Source organism: Rana temporaria, chromosome 3 (assembly GCF_905171775.1).
Source record: "Rana temporaria chromosome 3, aRanTem1.1, whole genome shotgun sequence".
Lineage (NCBI taxonomy): Eukaryota > Metazoa > Chordata > Amphibia > Anura > Ranidae > Rana > Rana temporaria.
In genome coordinates this window covers 314,441,409-314,463,211 of record NC_053491.1, presented here as the reverse complement: position 1 = coordinate 314,463,211, position 21,803 = coordinate 314,441,409, and the positions used below count along the sequence as shown (strand labels likewise).

The 21,803-nt window shown below is 37.2% G+C and overlaps 1 protein-coding gene across 4 annotated transcripts in view; it reads right to left on the bottom strand.

Annotated features, from left to right (window-relative positions):
* LOC120932468 (protocadherin alpha-C2-like) overlaps positions 1-21,803 on the bottom strand; it is a 385,799-nt gene that overhangs the window by 316,836 nt on the left and 47,160 nt on the right. The window contains exon 1 of one of the 4 annotated variants that reach the window (XM_040344837.1): positions 18,960-21,451. The exons of 2 other annotated variants lie outside the window; for them this stretch is intronic. In XM_040344837.1, coding sequence (XP_040200771.1) covers positions 18,960-21,320 — 2,361 coding nt within the window. In that variant the 5' untranslated portion in view covers positions 21,321-21,451. Of the gene's footprint in view, positions 1-1,983; positions 4,526-18,959; positions 21,452-21,803 lie in introns of those variants that run through there. One more of the 4 variants, XM_040344838.1, reaches the window with a different exon arrangement.

The window sequence follows — 21,803 nt, the reverse complement described above, 5'->3', positions numbered from 1 at the left end:
AGTGCATTGTAAACACTACAAGGATACAATTTGGTTGTTTGTGTATACAGTAATTGATGCTCTTTTGTACATGCATATCCATTAGTAAATATTGCCACGTGATTCATAACTAGTAAGACAATGATCCTGATTTACTTAAAGAGTACAGCATGTTCGATCTTGAAGGTGAATTGTTAATTGGTAAAGTGAGGTGAAATAAAGATAATCATTGCAAAGAATACCAATTTGTAAGCAAAATTAAAACAAAACAGGATTTTCCCCTGAAGATTAGATGATTGAAATTAAAAGTTTAGAGAAAATTCACTTTGCTTAGTGAGTCAGCCTCAATGTTATGATCCGATATTCTGGCCCAATTCTTACAAATGCATATATTTTTTTTAGCTGCGACCTTTACTGCTTCCAAGGAAAAATGTTAAACTACAAATAATCAATATTAGATATTGTTCAACCTTTTCATAACCAGAGATAACCCAAGCTACCCAGACCAAATAAATAAAGAGTACAGCGTGTTTAAACTTGAAGGTGAAGTGCGGTAGATTACTAAATTGTAAGCAAAATTAAAACAAAACAGGATTCACTTAGCTTAGGTAGTCAGTTCCAATTGTGAGTCAACCCGTTGATATTCTGGCCAAATTTTTACAAATAAATCTTTTATTTAGCTGTAACCTTTACTGTTTCCATAGAAAAGTGTTAATTTACAAATAAACAATATTAAATATTGCTCAACCTATTCATAACCAGAAATAACCCAAGAAACCCAAACAAAATAAAACAGCCTTAGAATGCACTGGCTAACTTGATAATATTTCTATGATGATTTTGCCTACCTAGGCTTTTATTTGCTACAGTGTTAATAAAAATCCTGTTAACATTTTATAAAGTCTGATAAATAGACACAAATGTAAAAATATATATTTTTTATGTTATGCATAAGATTTTTTTTTACCTAAAAAATTGTACATTGGTCTTACTCTTTAATATGTGGAAAAGCATTCCAAAAATGGGCCTTTAACTTATGATTCCTAAGTCTGCACATTTAACTAGATACAAGTAGTTTTACAGCATAAGGTTCAGGTCCCACCCTTTCCTCCTTCTAATTGTAGTATATACTGATGACACAATCAGAGGACATTTGGCCTAGTTAAAAGATAAGGTACAGAATGCCTACTGTAAATACCATCTAATTCACAAAATGCTTGTCTTCCAATGTTTGATGGCAAGGGTTGTCTGAGTCAAGGAGGTTGTAATTAGTAGTACAGATCCAATATACCAGAAAATTAATAATAATAATTATATCTGCATACAATGTCATACTACACATTTCGAAATAAATTAGTTTGATAGGTCTGAATATATGATTTTCACAAAAACCAGCCGAAACATCTTCAAAAAGAAGATATATTTGAAATTGTTATATAACAAACAGTGATGTATCTCTACTTTTCAATTCACCAAATAGTATACATTAGCTTTGTAACATGTACTGTACTGGTCAAATTTAAGACTTTTTCTTCATTCTTCATTATCTGCATTAAACAGACATAATTAATTCAACCCTTAAAATATTAAAATAGTAGAAAAAACATCTTGAATATCAATCTCATAGAATCTAGTGGGTATCTATGACTAAAATTAGTAGTTTTCAATTATAGATATTTGTCTTGTAAATGAAGATATTTAAGTTCTGTTAGCTCCTCAATGAGCAGTGGTGAACCAAATGTGTTTTTTGTTTTGTGTGGCAAGGACTCTTTTTATGTTGCACCCTAGTACCCCAGGCCTCAGCATTAACTATTTAAAAAATAGGCTACCTAACTTATAGCTCACTATAATAACTGTATTGTTTGATACTTCTAGGCTTCATTTTCATAGTATGATACAGTTCAGTGATTGCATATTTGATGCATCATATTAGCAAAAATAAAGAGTAAATAGTGATGTTGCTGTTTAAACAGTAAAAATAGCAATATTTTTATTTAAACTTACCTGATAAGATGCATTTAGTAGAGCCCCAGGTTGGTTTGCATGCTCTTCATTATTTGGCATTTGAGAGCTATTTGGAGTGAAAACTATTAAGTCACTCTTTCGTTGTAATGAGTTTGAACATACTCTGTACTGAGTTTGTTGAGAGTACATCCAACTACCTCCAGTGTTTGAACAGATCTTGTAATTTTCTTTCAGGTCATTCACTTCGTCTCTGCATTTTTGCCATCTTAAAACTGTAAAGGCAATTAGTGTAATGAGAAATACACTTGATATTACACAGATGGCAACAACTAAGTAGATATTTGCTTCTGTAAATTCTTCAGTAATTCCTTTGGATTCCTGATTATCATAAAAAATTTCCTCTTCAGATTCCACCAAGGAGATGAAAATTTCTGTTACTGCTGTCATGACTGGCTCTCCATGGTCTCGAGCCACCACTATTAGTCTATATTCTTCATTATCTGAATCTGTAAATGTCCGCTTTAATCCAATTTCTCCTGTTTGCTGCGATATAACAAATGGGGCTTTTCCTGAGAGATCTTTAAAATAATAAGACAACAGCGCGTTGTATCCTGAATCAATGTCTATTGCTCTCATTTTAGTAATTGAGTGTCCAGGTTGAAATGTTTTTGGAGTTCTTATTGTCAATGCAGGAAAAAGTGGCATGAAAGTGGGAGCATTGTCATTGATATCCTCAATAAAAATATTCAGGGTAAGATTTGAGTTAAGTGCAGGTAAACCAGCATCAATCACTTTTATGTGACACTGGAAGTAAATCACTTGTTCATGGTCAAATGAAACTAAAGCAAATACTTTTCCATTCTCTGGATTGATAGAGACATAGGAAGATATGGGGATCCCATCAACAATGCTTTCACTAACCGAATACGTAATGAAGGAATTCTGACCAATATCCGGGTCAGATGCTGATGCAGTATATACATGAGTACCTGGTGGATTGTTTTCTTTGATAAAGATTGTATCATAAGCTTTCTGAAATAACGGGGCATTGTCATTCACATCACTTATTTCGATTTTAAGAGTCTTTGAAACTGATAGCGGTGGTATGCCCTCATCTCTTGCTACTATTACAACCTCATACTTAGATGTTTTTTCTCGATCCAACTTCCCATTTACAATTAAAGAAAAATCTCCTTGGAATGCTGGGTGTATTTTGAAGGGTGAAGAATCAGTGATGTTACAACTCACTTTTCCATTTAATCCTGAATCTTGGTCATGAATACTGATGATGGCAACAGTTGTCCCTTGTGGGGAGTCTTCAGGAACAGACACAGCAAGTGAAGTCACCGTCATCTCAGGAGGATTGTCATTGACATCTACAACAGTCACTAGAACTTTACAATGTCCAATCAACTGAACATCTCCATTGTCCACGGCATCTATTTGTATTTCATACATCTGTGCCTGTTCAAAATCCACGTCTCCAATCACTCGAATTTCCCCAGTATTCTTGTCTAAGCTAAAACGTTTGCTGATATCTTCCTTTGCTGATTCACTAAATGTATACAAAACATCACCATTTTTCCCCTGGTCTAAATCTGTGGCCAATACTTTTAATACTAATGATCCCTTTGGAGCATTTTCAATAACACTAGCTTGATAAAATGGCTGATTAAATGCTGGAGCATTATCATTAAGATCTTCCACTGTGATAATGATTTGAGATGTACCACTTAATCTTGGCTTGCCACCATCATAAGCTGTAAGTGTAAGATTATGAACAGACTGCTTTTCTCTGTCTAGAGATTTCTTTAATACAAGTTCTAATGATCTGATCTGATTCATATATTTCTGGAAATCCAATGCAAAATAATCACTGGCACTGAGCTCATAATTTGTAACAGCATTTGTTCCAAGATCTGAATCAACTGCTCCCTCTACATGAAAACGAGCTCCTGCAGGCATTACTTCAGAAATTACAATGTTTTTCACATAGGATGGAAATACTGGTCTATTGTCATTTATATCTTCTATCTCTATAGCCACTCTATACATCTGTACAGGTTTATCCACTATAACCTGCAGAGGAATCATGCACAATTGTATGCCTGGACACACCAGCTCTCTGTCTATTGTTTCTTTAACAAACAAAATTCCATTCTGCAGATTCACCTGGAAATATTCCTTCTCATCTCTAGAGACAACACGTAACATTCTAAAATTAATCTCACCTAAATCCAGTCCCAGATCCTGTGCAATTCTTCCAACAAATGTGCCGTGTTTGGATTCCTCTTGGATGCTATAATGCAGCTGACACAGAACCACATGCCAAGACATTTGAAGCAACAAAAAATGGACCAAGTTGCCTTTTACTTGATAATGCAGGTTTGTGTTAGACATATCTTAGAATCACTGAAGCTTAAGGTGGTACTTTTCCCAGTAAGGATGGCATTGACATTTACTGAAGATCCACAGCAGAGAATAAAAAATCCAGCATGGCCGGCGTTGTTGCACTAGGATACACAGCATCAGAAACAGAGAAACCTATTCAGTCCTAACCTTCCTGCTATAAGTTGGTGGAGAGTGACATCTAGTGTCTCATATTCAAGTTGCATCTTGTGTGATCAAATAGAGTGTAAGTTTTTTTCTAAATCATTTAGCATGCTCTCCTTTTAAAAAGATATGACATATTTAAAATACATGTTTATTATTCTATTTGCAGTTGCATTGAGAATATGTATATTTTAAGTAATAACTGAAGTGTTTACTTTTGTTTTGTTTTGTTTTAAACTGAGGAATGGTGAAACATAGCTCATTCTTTCCTTTTTGTATATTTTGGATTGAAAAATATGCTTAGAATATGTATATAATATATTTTTTATAGAAATTTCTCAACCTGTTTTGTGCAACATAAAATACAAATATATATCACAAAAATATCTCATAAAAAAATGTACCTATTTCTTATTAATGTATGTCAGATAATATAAAACTCTTACCCAAATGTGAAAATATTTTTAATTTGTTGTGTACAGTGTAAAAAGGTTATGTATGAAATTCTGAAAGAACTTGAACTGGCAGTAGTTATAGCAGTGATAATAAATTACATTATAATATTCTGTAATAATAATATATTTTAACAATAAATGTAAAATGTAAATATATAATATAATATATTAGAACGTTTTGGCAGACCTAATACATATATTTGAATATAAATGTCAGTAAACCCCTTTAAAACATAATGTTTGCTCAGTTTGTTGACTCTAAGTAGTTAAGCAAAAATAATCATGACTGCTTTGGGAATAAATCTAAACAAAACAAAGCACACGTTTCAACTCCCAAATTTATAACTCAACATACCAAAATTGAAATATCTAGCTGGATGTGTCCAAAAGTATGTATCAACATCTGTTTAAGCTAAAATGAACCCTACAGTCCCTTGCGTGCCCTGAAGGAGCTAACATAACAAAACAGGACCTTTTAAATACTATGACATTTAAAGTATATTGTCTGTTATATTGAAACAATTTCAAAAAGATATGGTCACCACAATAAAAATATGTTTTTTATCTCTTTTAGTTATTTCCTAATTGATCACAATTGATTGTTGTAGACAGAACAGATATACCACTCTCAATTCATAGATATACTGACCTAATAAGTTTAAAACATTTTGCTGCATAAGTATGGATTTTGAACTATAATTTGACTAAAACCCTCAAAAATCTTTTCAAGATACTAAAATATGAATGGTTATAATCTATAACAATAAATATTTTAAGTTCATCAAAATGTAACAATGTAGTTTTGTCATGCATAAATTATAGACAAATCAAATTAACCAATAAATTTCAGTTGCTGCTGTATGAATTTTTTTAACCACCTGCCAACTGCACTATAGCTGAATGATGGCTACAGCATGGCTGGCTAGTTCTGGGAAGCTGTCAAATGCTGCATGTTCACTATGGTGTATAGGCAGCGCACTCTGTGATCAGTGGTGTCCAAAGGACACCGCTGAACACAGATTGAGATAGAGAGCCATTCAGCGGCTCTTTATTATGTGATCAGCTGTGTTCAATCACAGTTGCTCATGGATGTAAACAGAAGCCGGTAATCGGCACTCCTTTCCTCATGCAACAAACAATAGTCACTGCCCCTACCTATGAATGGTATAATAAGGAGCGCTGGAATGGGCGTATAAACATACAAAAACATAGAATATCCAGGCTCAAACTTACCGACCAATCAGCAACCAACCAAACCTGACAGCATGAGGGGAGGAGAAGAGAGCTGATAACCAGCTTCTCTAAAAGGGACACTGATAATCCGGGCACTGATTATCAGTGTCCCGATTATCAGCACAGTCTCAATCATGCCCACCAGTGCTGCCAATCTGTGCCCACCAGTGCTGTGAATCTGTGCCCATTAGTGCCTCTGCATATCAGTGCTGCCCATCAGTGCCACCTGTCAGAGCCCATCAGTACAGCCTATCAGTGTCCATCAGTGCCTCATTAGTGAAAGAGAAAAATTACCTGATTGCAAAATGTTATAACAAACTATAAAAACTTTTTTTTTTTGCAGAAAATTTTCAGTTTTCATTCATTTATTTGTCAAAAAATAAAAACTGCAGTTGTGATTAACCTCTTGCTGACCACTGCACAACGATACATCGGCAGAAAGGCACGGATGTGCAAAGGGACGTACCCGTACGTCCCCTTTAAATCGCAGCATAGTGGGTGCACGCGTGCCATGTGCTCTGTGAGCATAACCGGTTGTCCCGCAGACTTGATGTCTGCCGGGTGCCCACGATCATGTCACAGAGCTGCAGAATGGGGACATGTAAACAAGGCATTTCCCTGTTCTGCCTAGTGACAGGACAGAACATACGGCTCCCTGTCAACGGGAGCAGTGATCACTGTCAAGTCACTTGTAGCCCAGCCCCCCTCACAGTTAGAATCACTCCCTAGGACACACTTAACCCCTTCATTGCCCCCCAAGTGTTTAAGTGTTGGACAGCTGCTTATTTATTGTATTTAGTTACTAATATAACTTGATTTTTAAGTTGGTTCTGAATTTATTACATGTGTTTTTTTCACTAGATTAATTTAGTTTCTAAGTAGTGGTAGCCATGTTCTTGTAGACCAATAGAGTTATACCATAACAATTAACATGTCGAGGGTACATTTCATAACATGTACTATAACAATAAGCATAAAAAAAGTTTCAACTTTGTACAATTACATTACCTTACCAATGGTACAATATGATCACCAGTCTTTTTAAAAATACTTGTTAAATATTCTAATAATACAACCTGACATCACATGTATTATACAAAGACCACGATCAGAATATCTTAAAATGTAAAAAATCATATATATGCTGTATACACATGGGAACACGTGGATTGTTTTTGATAAAGTGAAATCACTGTCAATTTAGGGAGATTGTCATTGACATCTACACCAGCTTGATAAAATGGATGACAGAAGGATTATCATTAGAATCTTCAACTGTGATTTTAGAGGTAGCACTTCATTTTCTTTAACCTCCCTGTAGACATGTGCACAGAATTTTTTTTCGTTTTTTTTGTTCTGTTTCGTATCGTTCCGTAGGTTCGTTTTTCGTAAGACGCCCGTTTTCCTGTTCGTTCCCGTTCGTTTTTCATACGACGAGATTTTTTCGTATTCCGATCGTTTCGTATTTTCGTTACCGTTTTATTTTCGTACATGCAGGATGGTTCGTTATTCTGTTTAATTCATGTTCATTACTTGTTAGACAATACTTTTCGTGAATTTTCGTCAATGATTTGCATTCTGTGTTTTGGATTCCTTTTTCTGTTCGTGTTTTCGGTTGTGTGTTCGTGTGACATCTATGACAATTTGTTGTGGATGTCATGTGGGCATGCGACTGAAGATACGAACAGAAAAAGGATTTTCGTCATTTTGTACTTTCGTAAATATATCGTGGGATTCGCGGCACTTTCAACACGCGGCTCATCCATATTAACGATTGTTAAGCCCCATACACTTGGTCAGACTTTTTTAACAACAAACATAAAAACGATCGTTTTCCGTTCGTTCTCAGAAAATTTGTTCGTTTTTAAACTCCATCAGAAAACCATTTTTGGGTTCAAAAGTCTGGCCAACTGATCTCCCTTCAGATGAAAATCCACAGAATAGTTTTTGGCTTTACTGTACTACTCAGCACAAAATAGAAGCTGCTTCTAACTACACTCATTGCCCATTCAAAAAAACGAAAATTACATCTGTGGCAAGGGATTTGCATTCTGTGTTTTGGGTCCCTTTTCTTTTGGTGTTTTCGGTCGTGTGTTCATGTGACATCTGTGGCAAAAGATTTGCATTCTGTTGAATCCAAAATACGAACAGAAAAAAGGAATTCAAAATACAGGGTGCGGGTCTTTTGTTGTGGATGTCGTGTGAGCATGCGACTGGGGATACGGACAGGGAAAGGATTCAAACAAAATGCAGAGTGCGGGTCTTTTGTTGTGGATGTCATATGAGCATACGACTGAGGGTGCGAACAGAGAAGGGATTCAAACAAGATACAGAGTGCAAATCTTTTGTTGTGGATGTCGTGTGAACATACGGCTGAGGATACAAACAGAGAGGGGATTCAAACAGGATACAGAATGCAAATCTTTTGTTGTAGGTGTCATGTGGACATGCGGCTGAGGATACGAGCAGAGAGGGGATTCAAACAGGATACAGAATGCAAATCTTTTGTTATAGATGTCATTTTCCTTTTTTTTGCCGTTTTCGTTTTGTCGTATTTTCGTCAGATCGTTCATTCGTATTTGCGGTTGTTCGTTATGCGGCTCATTCGTAATCCCGTTGTTTTCGTATTTTGGTGCTTTAATTTTTTCGTATGTACACATTATTCTGCGGGTACGAAAATGAACATTTTCGTACGAAAATAACATTCGTACGAACGGGAATGCACATATCTACCTCCCTGGCGGTATGATTCTTTCAGAAAAAAAGGTGCTGAAAGCGGTACCATTATTTGCAAGGAAATTTGGTGATTTATACTGTAGGCCTGTAATTCTTAGGAATAACTCACTTAAATCTGACCAAACAAGAGTCTTGTAGGCATTCCGGGTATGAATTTTTTTTAAAAACAAAATTATAAATTATAATATAATAAATAATTATAAATAATTATAACAAATAATAATATAATTATAATAAAAATTATTCAATAATGTAATCAACTCAAAATCACTGAAATGTGCTCAGTTGCAGAATTGTCGCTGTCATTACTTTTATTTTTTTATGACGAATTTCCCCATAAATCACTATCGCACAATTCTGCAAGTGATTATAATTTATTATCGCTGTTTTCTAGCTGCTCTAAAACCATTTTTTACATAAAAAGACACTTTTGGTTGCTATGGACAATCTACAGTTTTCAGGCAGAAAGAACAGTTTTTATTGTATAAAAATACATGTAGGACACTGGGCAGACCACTAGGGACAGAGGGGGTGTGTATTTTTTACATACAGTACTGTAATCTAAAAGATTACAGTATACTGTATGTAATGTGTTTGTTTAAGTTTTTGAATTTGGCGCCGTTCTCCGCTCCCGTGCGTCGTAACATCGCAGGGAACGGAGATCGGCGGCACAGGAGGATGCTGTGTGAATCGAGCGAGGTCCAGGGACAAGGTAAGTAAACACTGCCTGTGGATCCAGCGAGGCGAGCCCGAGTCTGACTCGGGGTTACCGATCGCAGCACAAAAATCTAACCCCGAGTCAGACTCGGGAATACCGCCAGGGGGGTTAATATAAGTTCTAATGGTTCGATCTGATTCATACATTTTTGGAAACCTAGTGCAAAATAACTACTGGCACTGAGCTCATAATTTGGAACATAATTTATTCCAAAATCTGGATCAATTGTTCCCTCTATATATTGTCGTTTATAGTTTCTATATCCACCCTATACATCTTTACATGCTTATCCACTATGACCTGTAGAGGAATAATGTACAACTGTATGCTGGACATAGCAGCTTTCTGTCTATTGTCTCTTTAACAAAAATAATTCCATTCTGCAGATTCCCCTGGAAATATTCCTTCTCATTTCCAGAGACAACATGTAACATTCAAAGGCCAAAATATATGTTATTTATATTTGAGGTCTGTATTTACATTCTTGAGGTTGAATACCTTTATCTTCTAAAATGTATAAAACTCAGTATTTTTCTATATATTTAGAAGAGCTATCCACTAGGTGCAGATCCAGAGTCTAGTCTTGGGAGGGGCACTGGCAGAAAATATTTTTTCTGGGCAATTTGTCGGGGCAATGGTTGGTGTTGGCGCTTCAATCATCACGGCACCAAGGTTGATATGGTGTCAGGATGATTAAAGCGCATTTTTTCTAATTATTACATTGTAATATAAATGAAATAGTTCAACTCACCATAATGCAGAATCAGTGGGAGCCCTGAGTGTGTCACTTGCCACCGTCACCTGCCACAAGATGAAGCTTGTCCCTTGCCATGTCACCTGCCACGAGATGCAGTTTGTCACTTGCCACATTACTTGCCACCAGATGCAGCTTGTCACTTGCCATGTCACCTGCCTTCCGATGCAGCTTGTCACTTTCCACGTCACCTGTCTTCAGGTACGGATTGTCACTTGCCACGTTGCCTGCCACCAGATGCAGATTGTCACTTGCCACGTCGCCTGCCACCAGATGCGGATTGTCACTTGCCATGTTGCCTGCCACAAGATGTGGATTGTCACTTGCCACAATATGTGGATTGTCACTTGCCACAGTGCTTGCCACTAGATACAGATTGTCACTATCCTACAACAATAGTAACAGCAGAGAAAGAGGCTTCTCTCCCCAGCTTTTCAGCACATGTGAGGGTGGGCAGTGAGAGATGATGTAATCTCTCTGCTACCCCAGCTGAAAAGTGAGGGCAGAACTGCAGTGATGCAGGGTGGGCAGTGAGAGATAAGATCATCTTTTTGCTTGTCCACCCACCCGCTCACTGTACTGCCTTCTAGCTTACCCACTGGGTGCTTACTGGCATGGCTGCCTGCCCGCCCGCTCTGCTCACCCACCGGCCTGATCACTATTTTCTCAGAGGGAGCATTTGCCCCGTTGCCCCACGGATTCGTCCCTGCTATCCACACATATGCCCTGTGATATAACACAGGCTAGGGATGAGCCAAACACCCCCCAGTTTGGTTTGCATCAGAACATGCGAACAGGCAATAAATTGTTTCGAACATCCGAACACCGTTAAAGTCTATGGGACTCGAACATGAAAAATCTAAAGTGCTAATTTTAAAGGCTTATATGCAAGTTATTGTCATAAAAAGTGTTTGGGGACCCGGGTCCTGCCCCAGGGGACATGTATCAATGCAAAAAAAGTTTTTTTTTCGGGAGCAGTGATTTTAATAATGCTTAAAGTGAAACAATAAAAGTAAAATATTCCTTTAAATTTCGTACCTAGGGGGTGTGTATAGTATGCCTGTAAAGCAGCGCTTGTTTCCCATGCTTAGAACTGTCCCTGCACAAAGTGTAATTTCTGAAGGAAATTTTATCAATGCCTTCAATGCCTTTTCTCTGTATTGCTGGGAGCCGACAATTGTTTTAAATTACTTTTTTTCCTTCAGAAATGACACTTTGTGCAGGGACAATTCTAAGCACGGGAAACAATTGCTGCTTCACATGCATACTATACACACCCCCTAGGTATGAAATTTAAAGGAATATTTAACTTTTATTGTTTCACTTTAAGCATTATTAAAATCACTGCTGCCAAAAAAAACTGACGTTTTTCAAACTTATTTTTGCATTGATACATGTCCCCTGGGGCAGGACCCAGGTACCCAAACACCTTTTATGACAATAACTTGCATATAAGCCTTTAAAATTAGCACTTTAGATTTCTCCCATAGACTTTTACAGGGTGTTCCGCTGCTTTTCGAATTTGCTGTAAATTGTTTGCTGTTCGGCGAACGGGCGAACAGGCAATGTTTGAGTCGAACATGAGTTTGACTCAAACTCGAAGCTCATCCCTAACAAATGCCCAAAGATTCACTGAAATAATTGCTGGTGTCACTAAAACATGTGTCTATACTTAATTCTGAATATTATTTGGCCATTTTATTTCCACATGTAATTTGCAAAGTAAATATTTCCTATTTATGATTTTTCTTTATGAATATATATAAATCTTGCGAGCTACTCTAGAGCAACCTGAGACTACAATCAGCATCAGGTATAAAGTAACCTGAGGTTACAACCTAGCATCAGGTGTGATATAACAATTCCTGTGCAACAAGTGCAAATTCACAGCTGCTAAGCATTGATCACAATCCCATAATCTGTGAAAACATATATACAGAAAACAGAAAATGCAGCGCTGTGTGATACTAAACCTTACAAATGCATAGATAGTGTCATAAACAATGAAAATCAACTCATAATGCTGTGTAACATCAATGCCACAGATCACATCCTGATATAATTTTAAGTTTTATTACAATTAAATAACTTTCCTTCCCAGGGACACATTTACTCAGGATCATTAAAAGCTATACTACTTGTGTATATGAAATAGAAGGTGAAGAAGAATAATGGGGGACTTTCTCCATGTTAGAAGTACTATATATATATATATATACACACTATTCTACCAAAAGTATTGGGACACCTGCCTTTACACGTCCGTAGGGTTCAATATCGCATTTTTGAGGTTAGGCACAGATGTGGACGAGATGGCCTGGCTCGCAGTCTCCACTCAAATTCATCCCAAATGTTTCAGGTTGAGGTTAGGACTCTGTGCAGGCCAGTCAAGTTCCTCTACCCCAAATGAGTTCATCCATGTCTGTATGGACCATGCTGCTGGTGGGCAGTCAAGTTGGAACAAGAAGAGACCATCCCCAAACTCAAACTGTTCCCACAAATTTGGGAGCATGACATTTTCCAAAATGGATTCATATGCTGATGCCTCAAGATTTCCCTTCACTGGAACTAAGAGGCCAAGCCCAACACCTGAAAAACAAGCCCACACCATAATCCCCCCTGACCAAATGATTTGGACTAGTGCACAAAGCAAGGTTCATAAAGACATGGATGAGCAAGTTTGGGGTGAAGGAACTTGACCTCACCTCAACAGAACACCTGTGGGATTAATAAGAGTGGAGACTGCGTGCCAGGCCTTCTCGTCCAAATCAGTTCCTGACCTAACAAATGCGCTTCTGGAAGAATGGTCAAATATTCCCATAGACACACTCCCAAAACCTTGTGGACAACCTTCCCAACAGAGTTGAAGATGTTTTAGCTGCAAAAGGTAGGCCAACTCAACATTGGCTGGGATGCCATTAAAGTTCATGTGCGTGTTTAATTATCTTCACATAACTGGGTATTTAAAGTGGCAATAAACTTTATTTATCTTTAGGCTCCAAAAATCATACATACAAATCCACTACTTAATGGCCCGGTAACCTATTTTGCATTAAATAATTTCTTACTGTGATTTTCTGCCTCCTTGTAAGTCCTACACAAACTGCGAAAACCCTCTATTACCCCTCACTTCCTTTAAAATGAGCAGTACATGTTAGTTGCAGTCAAGTGTAGTGCTATATGCATACTACAAATCCTATAGTCCTTAAGCCATAGTCCATAGTTCATCTTAGGAGCAAGCAAGAGAGAATTACTACATTCCTGCTTACAGTGGAACCATGAAGAACAAATGTAGCCACCCTCTAACAGGAAGTTGGCAGAAGCAAAAAAAAAATAAGGAATTTAAGATTTGGAGGAGGCTGAGAGCAATAGAAGGTATGTTTTTTGAGTTAAGAATACATACAGTACTTGAATAATATACTGTATATAGATTTTTTAATCCAGAGTTTAGGGTCAGGTATCTTACTCTGATCTATGACAATAGGAAGTCTGATAAATCAAATAAACAGGTAGGGATGAGTTGCTATTGAATATTTTTAGCACAAGCCCATTTTTGTACCTGAATGTATGTGTGCACAGGGATCATTATCACCGAACCTGGCTGATTGTATGCTGATGTTCAATGTGTACAGTGTGTTGATACTTTCCGTCTGTGTTGAAAATTCACATAATGCTTCTTTTGTGCCTTCTGTTCCAATAAAATGTGGTAAGGCATGGGCATGTCAACATTTTACCTAAAATAAATCCGGTCTAAAAAACGTATGCACCATTCTATCTAGCATGTCAATAGAATAGTATCTTAGAAATCTCTATTCCAATCCACAGGGTATTAAATGTTGTACATGGCTTTATGTGTCAACGTCTAAACATGCACATAAAGATATGTATATTAACAATTACCCACGCATATAGTTCACTAAGACTTTTTTAAAGTTAGTGTTTTTTATGTTAAACTGCAATTAGATACTTGAAAAAAAATGTTTTATTTTAGACACACCATGGTTTAATTGCTCATTTTGGTACTGGAAAATACATTCCTTTGCAAATGCCATTTTTTCAATAAAATCAATATTTATTCACTGTACATATATACAATTTATCCCATTTACTAAGTTAATCTAAAATCCATTTTGCAAAGACAAAATTCATTTTTTTGAATCTGTCAGATAATGAGTTTATGTGGGAGTTTATGTGAGTTTGTTTAAATAATATTGTACACAGAAATATCTATTAGTTAGATGAAAATATATTTAAAACAATAAGTGTGTTTCTTTGTTGGTGTTACTGTATATAGTTTTCTACTTCCATTGTCTTACCTTATCTCATCTCACATGTGTTGTAAACAGAAGCCTTATTTAAATCCTCCAATCAGGCTGTGCCCAATATACATTTGCTAGGTGTAGTGACCAATTAGGGTGCATTGTATTAGCCACTGTACTGAAAGGAGAGGGGGGATATAGGGACATAAATTACACATCTAATTTCCTGACTACCTGTCACACCTGTGAAGGCTCTAGAGCACCAGAACAATGGAAAACGCCCACAAAATTACCCCACAGGTACTTGTGTACTCTGACGGGCTGCAGATAGGTATTCAGGTACTCTGATGGGCTGGAGACAGGTACTTGGTTACTCTGATGGGCTGGAGACAGGTACTCGGGCACTCTGAGGGACCAGAGACAGGTACTCTGGTACTCTTATGAGATACAGATACGTACTGGGGTACTCTGATGTGCTGCAGTTAGGTACTCTGATGTGAAAATGTGAAAAGTGAAAATGTGAAAATTGGTCCCAACGTGTCAATATTTTGTATGGCCACCATTATTTTACAGCACTGCTTTAACCCTCTTGGGCATGGAGTTCACCAGAGCTTCACAAGTTGCCACTGGAGTCCTCTTCCACTCCTCCATGACAACATCAGGGAGCTGGTGGATGTTAGAGACCTTACGCTCCTCTATCTTCCATTTGAAAATGCCCACAGATGCTCAATAGGATTTAGGTCTGGTGACATGCTTGGCCATCACGTTTACCCTCAGCTTCTTTAACAAGGCTGTGGTCATCTTGGAGGTGTGTTTGGGGTCGGTATCATGTTGGAATACTGCCTTGTGGCCCAGTCTCCGAAGGGAAGGGATTGACTGTAGGCAAAACACACTTGTCTTTGTACTGAATATCTGGAAAGACAAGGTGCATCTATGACACTGATGTTACACAGCATTAGGAGTTTAATTACAACAAATATGTTTATCAACCTTTGCAGCAATGCTGGCAGCACTCATGCGTCTATTTCCCAAAGACAACATCTGGATATGATGCTAAGCATGTGCACTCAACTTCTTTGGTCGAGGCCTGTTCTGAGTGGAACATGTTAAACCGCTGTATGGTCTTTGCCACCGAGCTGCAGCTCACTTTCAGGGTCTAGACAATCTTCTTATAGCCTAGGCCATCTTTATTTGGAGCAACATTTTTTTTCAGATCCTCAGAGAGTTCTTTGCCATGAGGTGCAGAGTTGAACTTCCAGTGACCAGTATGAGAGAGCAATAATACCAAAATTAACATTCCTATTCCCTATTCACACCTGAGACCTTGTAACATTAATGAGTCACATGACACTGGGGGGGGGAATGGCTACTTGTGCCCAGTTTGGACATTTTGGTGTACTCATATTTGTTGCGAGTGGTTTAGACATTAATGACTGTGTGTTGAGTTATTTTGAGGGGACAGCAAATTTACACTATTATACAAGCTGTACACTCACTACTTTACATTATAGCAACATGTAATTACTTCAGTGTTGTCACATGAAAAGATATAACAAAATATTCAAAAAAAATTTAGGTGTGTACTCACTTTTGTGAGATACTGTATACTCGGGTACTCTGATGAGCTACAGATAGGTACATAGGTACTCTAATGGGCTGCAGACAGGTACGCATGTACTCTGATGGGCTGGAGACAGTTACTCTGATGGGCTAGAGACAGGTACACGGGTACTCTGATGAGCTGCAGATAGGTACCCAGGTAGTCTTGGCTGAAGATAGGTACTCGGGTACTCTGGGCTGCAGATAGGTACTCAGGGCTGCAGATGGGTACTCGGGTACTCTGGGCTGCAGACAGCTACTCAGGTACTCTGATGGACTGCAGATAGGTATTTGGGTACTCTGGGCTGCAGATGGGTACTCTGATGGACTGGTCACAGGTATTCGGGTACTTTGATGGGCTGGTGACAGGAAATCGGGTATTCTGATTGGCTTGTGACAGGTGCCTGGGTACTCTGATGGGCTTACAGGCAGGTACTCTGGTACTGTGATGGGCTTACAGACAGATACTCTCATGGGTTTATAGACAGGTACTCTTTATTTTGGGGCAATCGGGCACAGTACTGTAATACAGTAATGTGCTGTTTCTAGATATCATCACACACTGAGGAGGAGAACCAGACGTTTGTTGACATTTGTGACCGGCTGCGATTGGACCCTAGGGGCGTGCACAAACAGCGAGAACAGGGGTACATTGTATCATGCCCACCCGAAGGCATGAGAGGTTCCTGCCCACGTCAATTTAGAATACGTTAGGGAAGTGGTTGAACTGTACATTTTTTTGTAAATACTGTTCAGTGTGCAATTTGTATATATTGGACAACCTTATCAATACATGTATATTGCAGATCTAACTACTAGCTTTGTCTATAAATCCTCTGAAATGCTTGTGTTTATTTAGATACTCCTATATACACTTAACCTAGTTAACCAGCCCCAATGTGATGATCTGATATTCAGGTTGAATGCCTACAAATAAGTAATTTATTTTAACTGCAACCTTCACGGCTTCCTAAGAAAAGTTTTCAACTACAAATAAACAATACAAAATATTGCTAAATCTCTTCACAACCAGAGGTAACCCAGGTTACCCAGACCAATATAGTAGTGTCAGAATACACTAGTTAACTTGACAATATTTCTATAACTAACTTTCTTACCTAAACAATCTTCAAGGACATATATGGCTCTATTTTCTATGCCGTTTATAAAAATCCTGTTTATATTTGATTCAAATCCGACAAATAGATATAAAAGTATACTTTGGTTATGTGAATACATAAGAGATTTTAATAACCTTTTAATCTTTTTCTACACAATATACAGTATCGTCGTCTATTTTCACTGTGTAATATGTGGTAAAACAATCAGATGTACCTGCATATCATTCTTAATTACCAGTAGTCTTCACATTTAACTAGGTACCTGGGCACAGAAGCATATTAGTAGAATATAAGGAGAATATCCCATCTATTCCTCCTTCTAATCATGAGATTACACTGATGGTATTATCAGAGGCCAGTTTTGCTAGGCAAAAGAGAAGATACAGAATTTTCACTGTAATGCCGCGCACACACGATCAGAAATTACGACAACAAAACCGTGGATTTTTTTCTGATGGAATTTTGGCTCAAACTTGTCTTGCATACACACGGTCACACAAATGTTGTCGGAAATTCCGAACGTCAAGAGCGCGGTGATGTACAACACTACAACGAGCCGAGAAAAAAAAGTTCAATGATTCCGAGCATTTGTCGAATTGATTCCGAGCATGCATAGGATTTGTGTGTGTCAGAATTGCATACAGACGATCTGAATTTTTGATGTCGGAAAAATTGAGAACCAGCTCTCAAATTTTTCTTGTCGGAAGTTCCGACAGCAAATGTCCGATGGAGCCTACACACGGTTGGAAAAAAGCTCACATCGAACATTTGTTGTCGGTATTTCCGGTTGTGCGTATGCGGCATTAGTGTTATATACAGTAATTCCACTGTTTAATGCAAAGGGTTGATTGAGCCACAGTGTATGTAATTAATAGTACAGATCTAATATGCCAGAAATTAATTATATCTAGAATGTCATACTACATAATTGTGAATTAAATTATTTTGTTATGTTTGGATTTTTTACTAAAACCCACTGCAACCTCTTCAAAAATAGGATCGATTACATGTTTATGATCACAAACACATATGCATGTCCACTTTAAAATGCACTAAATATTAGTTAGATTTGTCACATGTAATTTCTGCTCTAATGTAAGATCCGTTCACTCTATTAAACAAACATATAACAAATGAAACCCTTAAGAAACCTTAAAAAGAAGAAAAAAATCTTCAATGATAATCCCATTGGGTACCTGTGACTAACTTAGAGTTTGGCAATCTTCTACATAGATTATTTCCTTATGACTGGAGACATTTAAGCTCTGAAAGCTCTTCTATGAGCAGTGGTGAACCAAACGCATTTTTTATTGGAGCATGTACTTCTTATTCATGTTGCTCGTTAGCAACCAAGGCCTCTGCAATAGCTGTTCAAAAAATGATTTGGTTACCTAACTTTTAGCTCACTATTACTGTCTTGTTTGATACTACTAGACTTCATCTTTACATATTGCGTTTTTGTGAAGTTGTTACCGTAGTAAATTTCAGTGGTTGTGTATTTGATGCATCATATTAGCAAGAATAAAAAGTAAATTGTGATTTTGCTGTTTAAAGAGTAAAAATAGCAATTTTTTTATTCAAACTTACCTGATAAGTTGCATTTAGTAGAGCCCCGGGTTGGTTTGCATGCTCTTCATTATTTGACATTTGAGAGCTATTTGGAGTGAAAACTATTAAGTCACTCTTTCGTTGGATTGAGTTTGAACATACTCTGTACTGAGTTTGTTGAGAGTACATCCAACTACCTCCAGTGTTTGAACAGATCTTGTAATTGTCTTTTAGGTCATTTACCTCATCTCTGCATTTTTGCCATCTTAAAACTGTAAAGGCAATTAGCGTAATGAGAAATATGCTTGATATTACACAGATGGCAACAACTAAGTAGATATTTGCTTCTGTAAATTCTTCAGTAATTGCTTTGGATTCCTGATTAACATAAAGAATTTCCTCTCCAGATTCCACCAAGGAGATAACAACTTCTGTTACTGCTGTCATGATTGGCTCTCCATGGTCTCGTGCCACCACTATTAGTCTATATTCTTCATTATCTGAATCTGTAAATGTCCGCTTCAATCTAATTTCTCCTGTTTGCTGAGATATAACAAATGGGGCTTTTCCTGAGAGATCCTTAAAATAATAAGACAACAGAGCATTGTATCCTGAATCAATATCTATTGCTCTCATTTTAGTAACTAAGTGTCCAGGCTGAAATGTTTTTGGAGTTCTTATTGCCAAAGCAGGAAAAAGTGGCATAAAAGTAGGAGCATTGTCATTGATATCCTCAATAAAAATATTCAGGGTAAGATTTGAGTCAAGAGGTGGTAGACCAGCATCAGTTGCTTTTATGTGACACTGGAAATAATGCACTTGTTCATGGTCAAATGAAACTAAAGCAAATACTTTTCCATTTTCTGGATTGATAGAGACATAGGAAGATATGGGGATCCCATCAACAGTGATGTCACTAATAGAATATGTGATGAAGGAATTCTGCCCAATATCCGGGTCAGATGCTGATGCAGTATATACATGAGTACCTGGTGGATTGTTTTCTTTGATAAAAATTGTATCATACATTTTCTGAAATAAGGGAGCATTGTCATTCACATCACTTATATCAATTTTAAGAGTCTTTGAAACTGACAATGGTGGTAAGCCCTCATCTCTTGCTACTATTACAACCTCATACTTAGATATTTTTTCCCGATCAAACTTCCCATTTACAATTAAAGAAAAATCCCCTTGGAATGCTGAGTGTATTTTGAAGGGTGAAGAATCAGTGATGTTACAACTCACTTTTCCATTTAATCCTGAATCTTGGTCATGAATACTGATGATGGCAACAGTTGTCCCTTGTGGGGAGTCTTCAGGAACAGACACAGCAAGTGACGTTACTGTCATCTCAGGGGGATTGTCATTGACATCTACAACAGTCACTAGAACTTTACAATGTCCAACCAACTGAACATCCCCATTATCCAGAGCATCAATTTGTATTTCATACATCTGTGCCTGTTCAAAATCCACTTCTCCATTCACTCGTATTTCCCCTGTATGCTTGTCTAAACTAAAAATTTTGCTGATATCTATCTTTGCTGATTTACTAAATGCATATAAAATCTCGCCATTTTTCCCCTGGTCTAAATCTGTGGCATTTACTTTTATTACTAATGATCCTATTGGAGCATTTTCAATCACACTAGCTTGATAAAATGGCTGATTAAATGTTGGAGCATTATCATTAAAATCCTCCACTGTGATAATGATTTCAGATGTACCACTCAATCTTGGCTTGCCACCATCATAAGCTGTAAGTGTGAGATTGTGAACAGACTGCTTTTCTCTGTCTAGAGATTTCTTTAATACAAGTTCTAACGATCTGATCTGATTCATATATTTCTGGAAATCCAATGCAAAATAATCACTAGCACTGAGCTCATAATTTGTAACAGCATTTGTTCCAAGATCTGGATCAACTGCTCCCTCTACATGGAAACGAGCCCCTGCAGGCATTACTTCAGAAATTACAAGGTTACTCACAGAGGATGGGAAAGCTGGTCTATTGTCATTTATATCTTCTATTTCTATAGCCACTCTATACATCTGTACAGGTTTATCCACTATAACCTGCAGAGGAATCATACACAACTGTATGCTTGGACACAACAGCTCTCTATCAATTGTCTCTTTCACAAACATAATTCCATTCTGCAGATTCACCTGGAAATATTCTTTCTCATCTCTAGAGACAACACGTAACATTCTTGAATTTATCTCACCTAAATCCAGTCCCAAATCCTGTGCAATTCTTCCAACAAAGGTGCCGTGTTTGGATTCCTCTGGGATGCTATAATGCAGCTGACACAGAACCATATCCAAAGACATTTGGAGCAACAAAAAATGAACCAAGCTGGGTTTTCCTTTATAATGAAGATTGGTGCTAGACATATCTTAGAATCACTGAAGCAAAAGGTTGTAATTGTTTCCAGTAGGGGTGGCATTAACATTTACTGAAGATCCACAGCAGAGAATAAAAAATACATCATGGCCGATGTTGTTGTACTACGATATGCAGCATCAGAAACAGAAAAGCATATTCAGTCCTCTGCTTCCTGCTAAAAGTTGTTGCAGAGCGACATCTAGTGCCTAATATTCAAGCTGCATCCTGTGTGAACAATTAAATTGTAAAATCAATTCTAATTCATTGGCATGCTTGCCTTTTAAAAAGATGTGACATGTTTAGAATACAATATAAAATATTGTTTCTAATGGTGCATATACATTCTTAAGCAATATTTTTTGGAAATGTCAAGACTGTTAATTTGAATATGATTTTTTTTCTTTTAAATCATTTAATGTATCCTTTGTTATATAGATAATGTACAATGGCTAACTTTCTGAACATGTATTGTACTATTTGTAAAAACAATT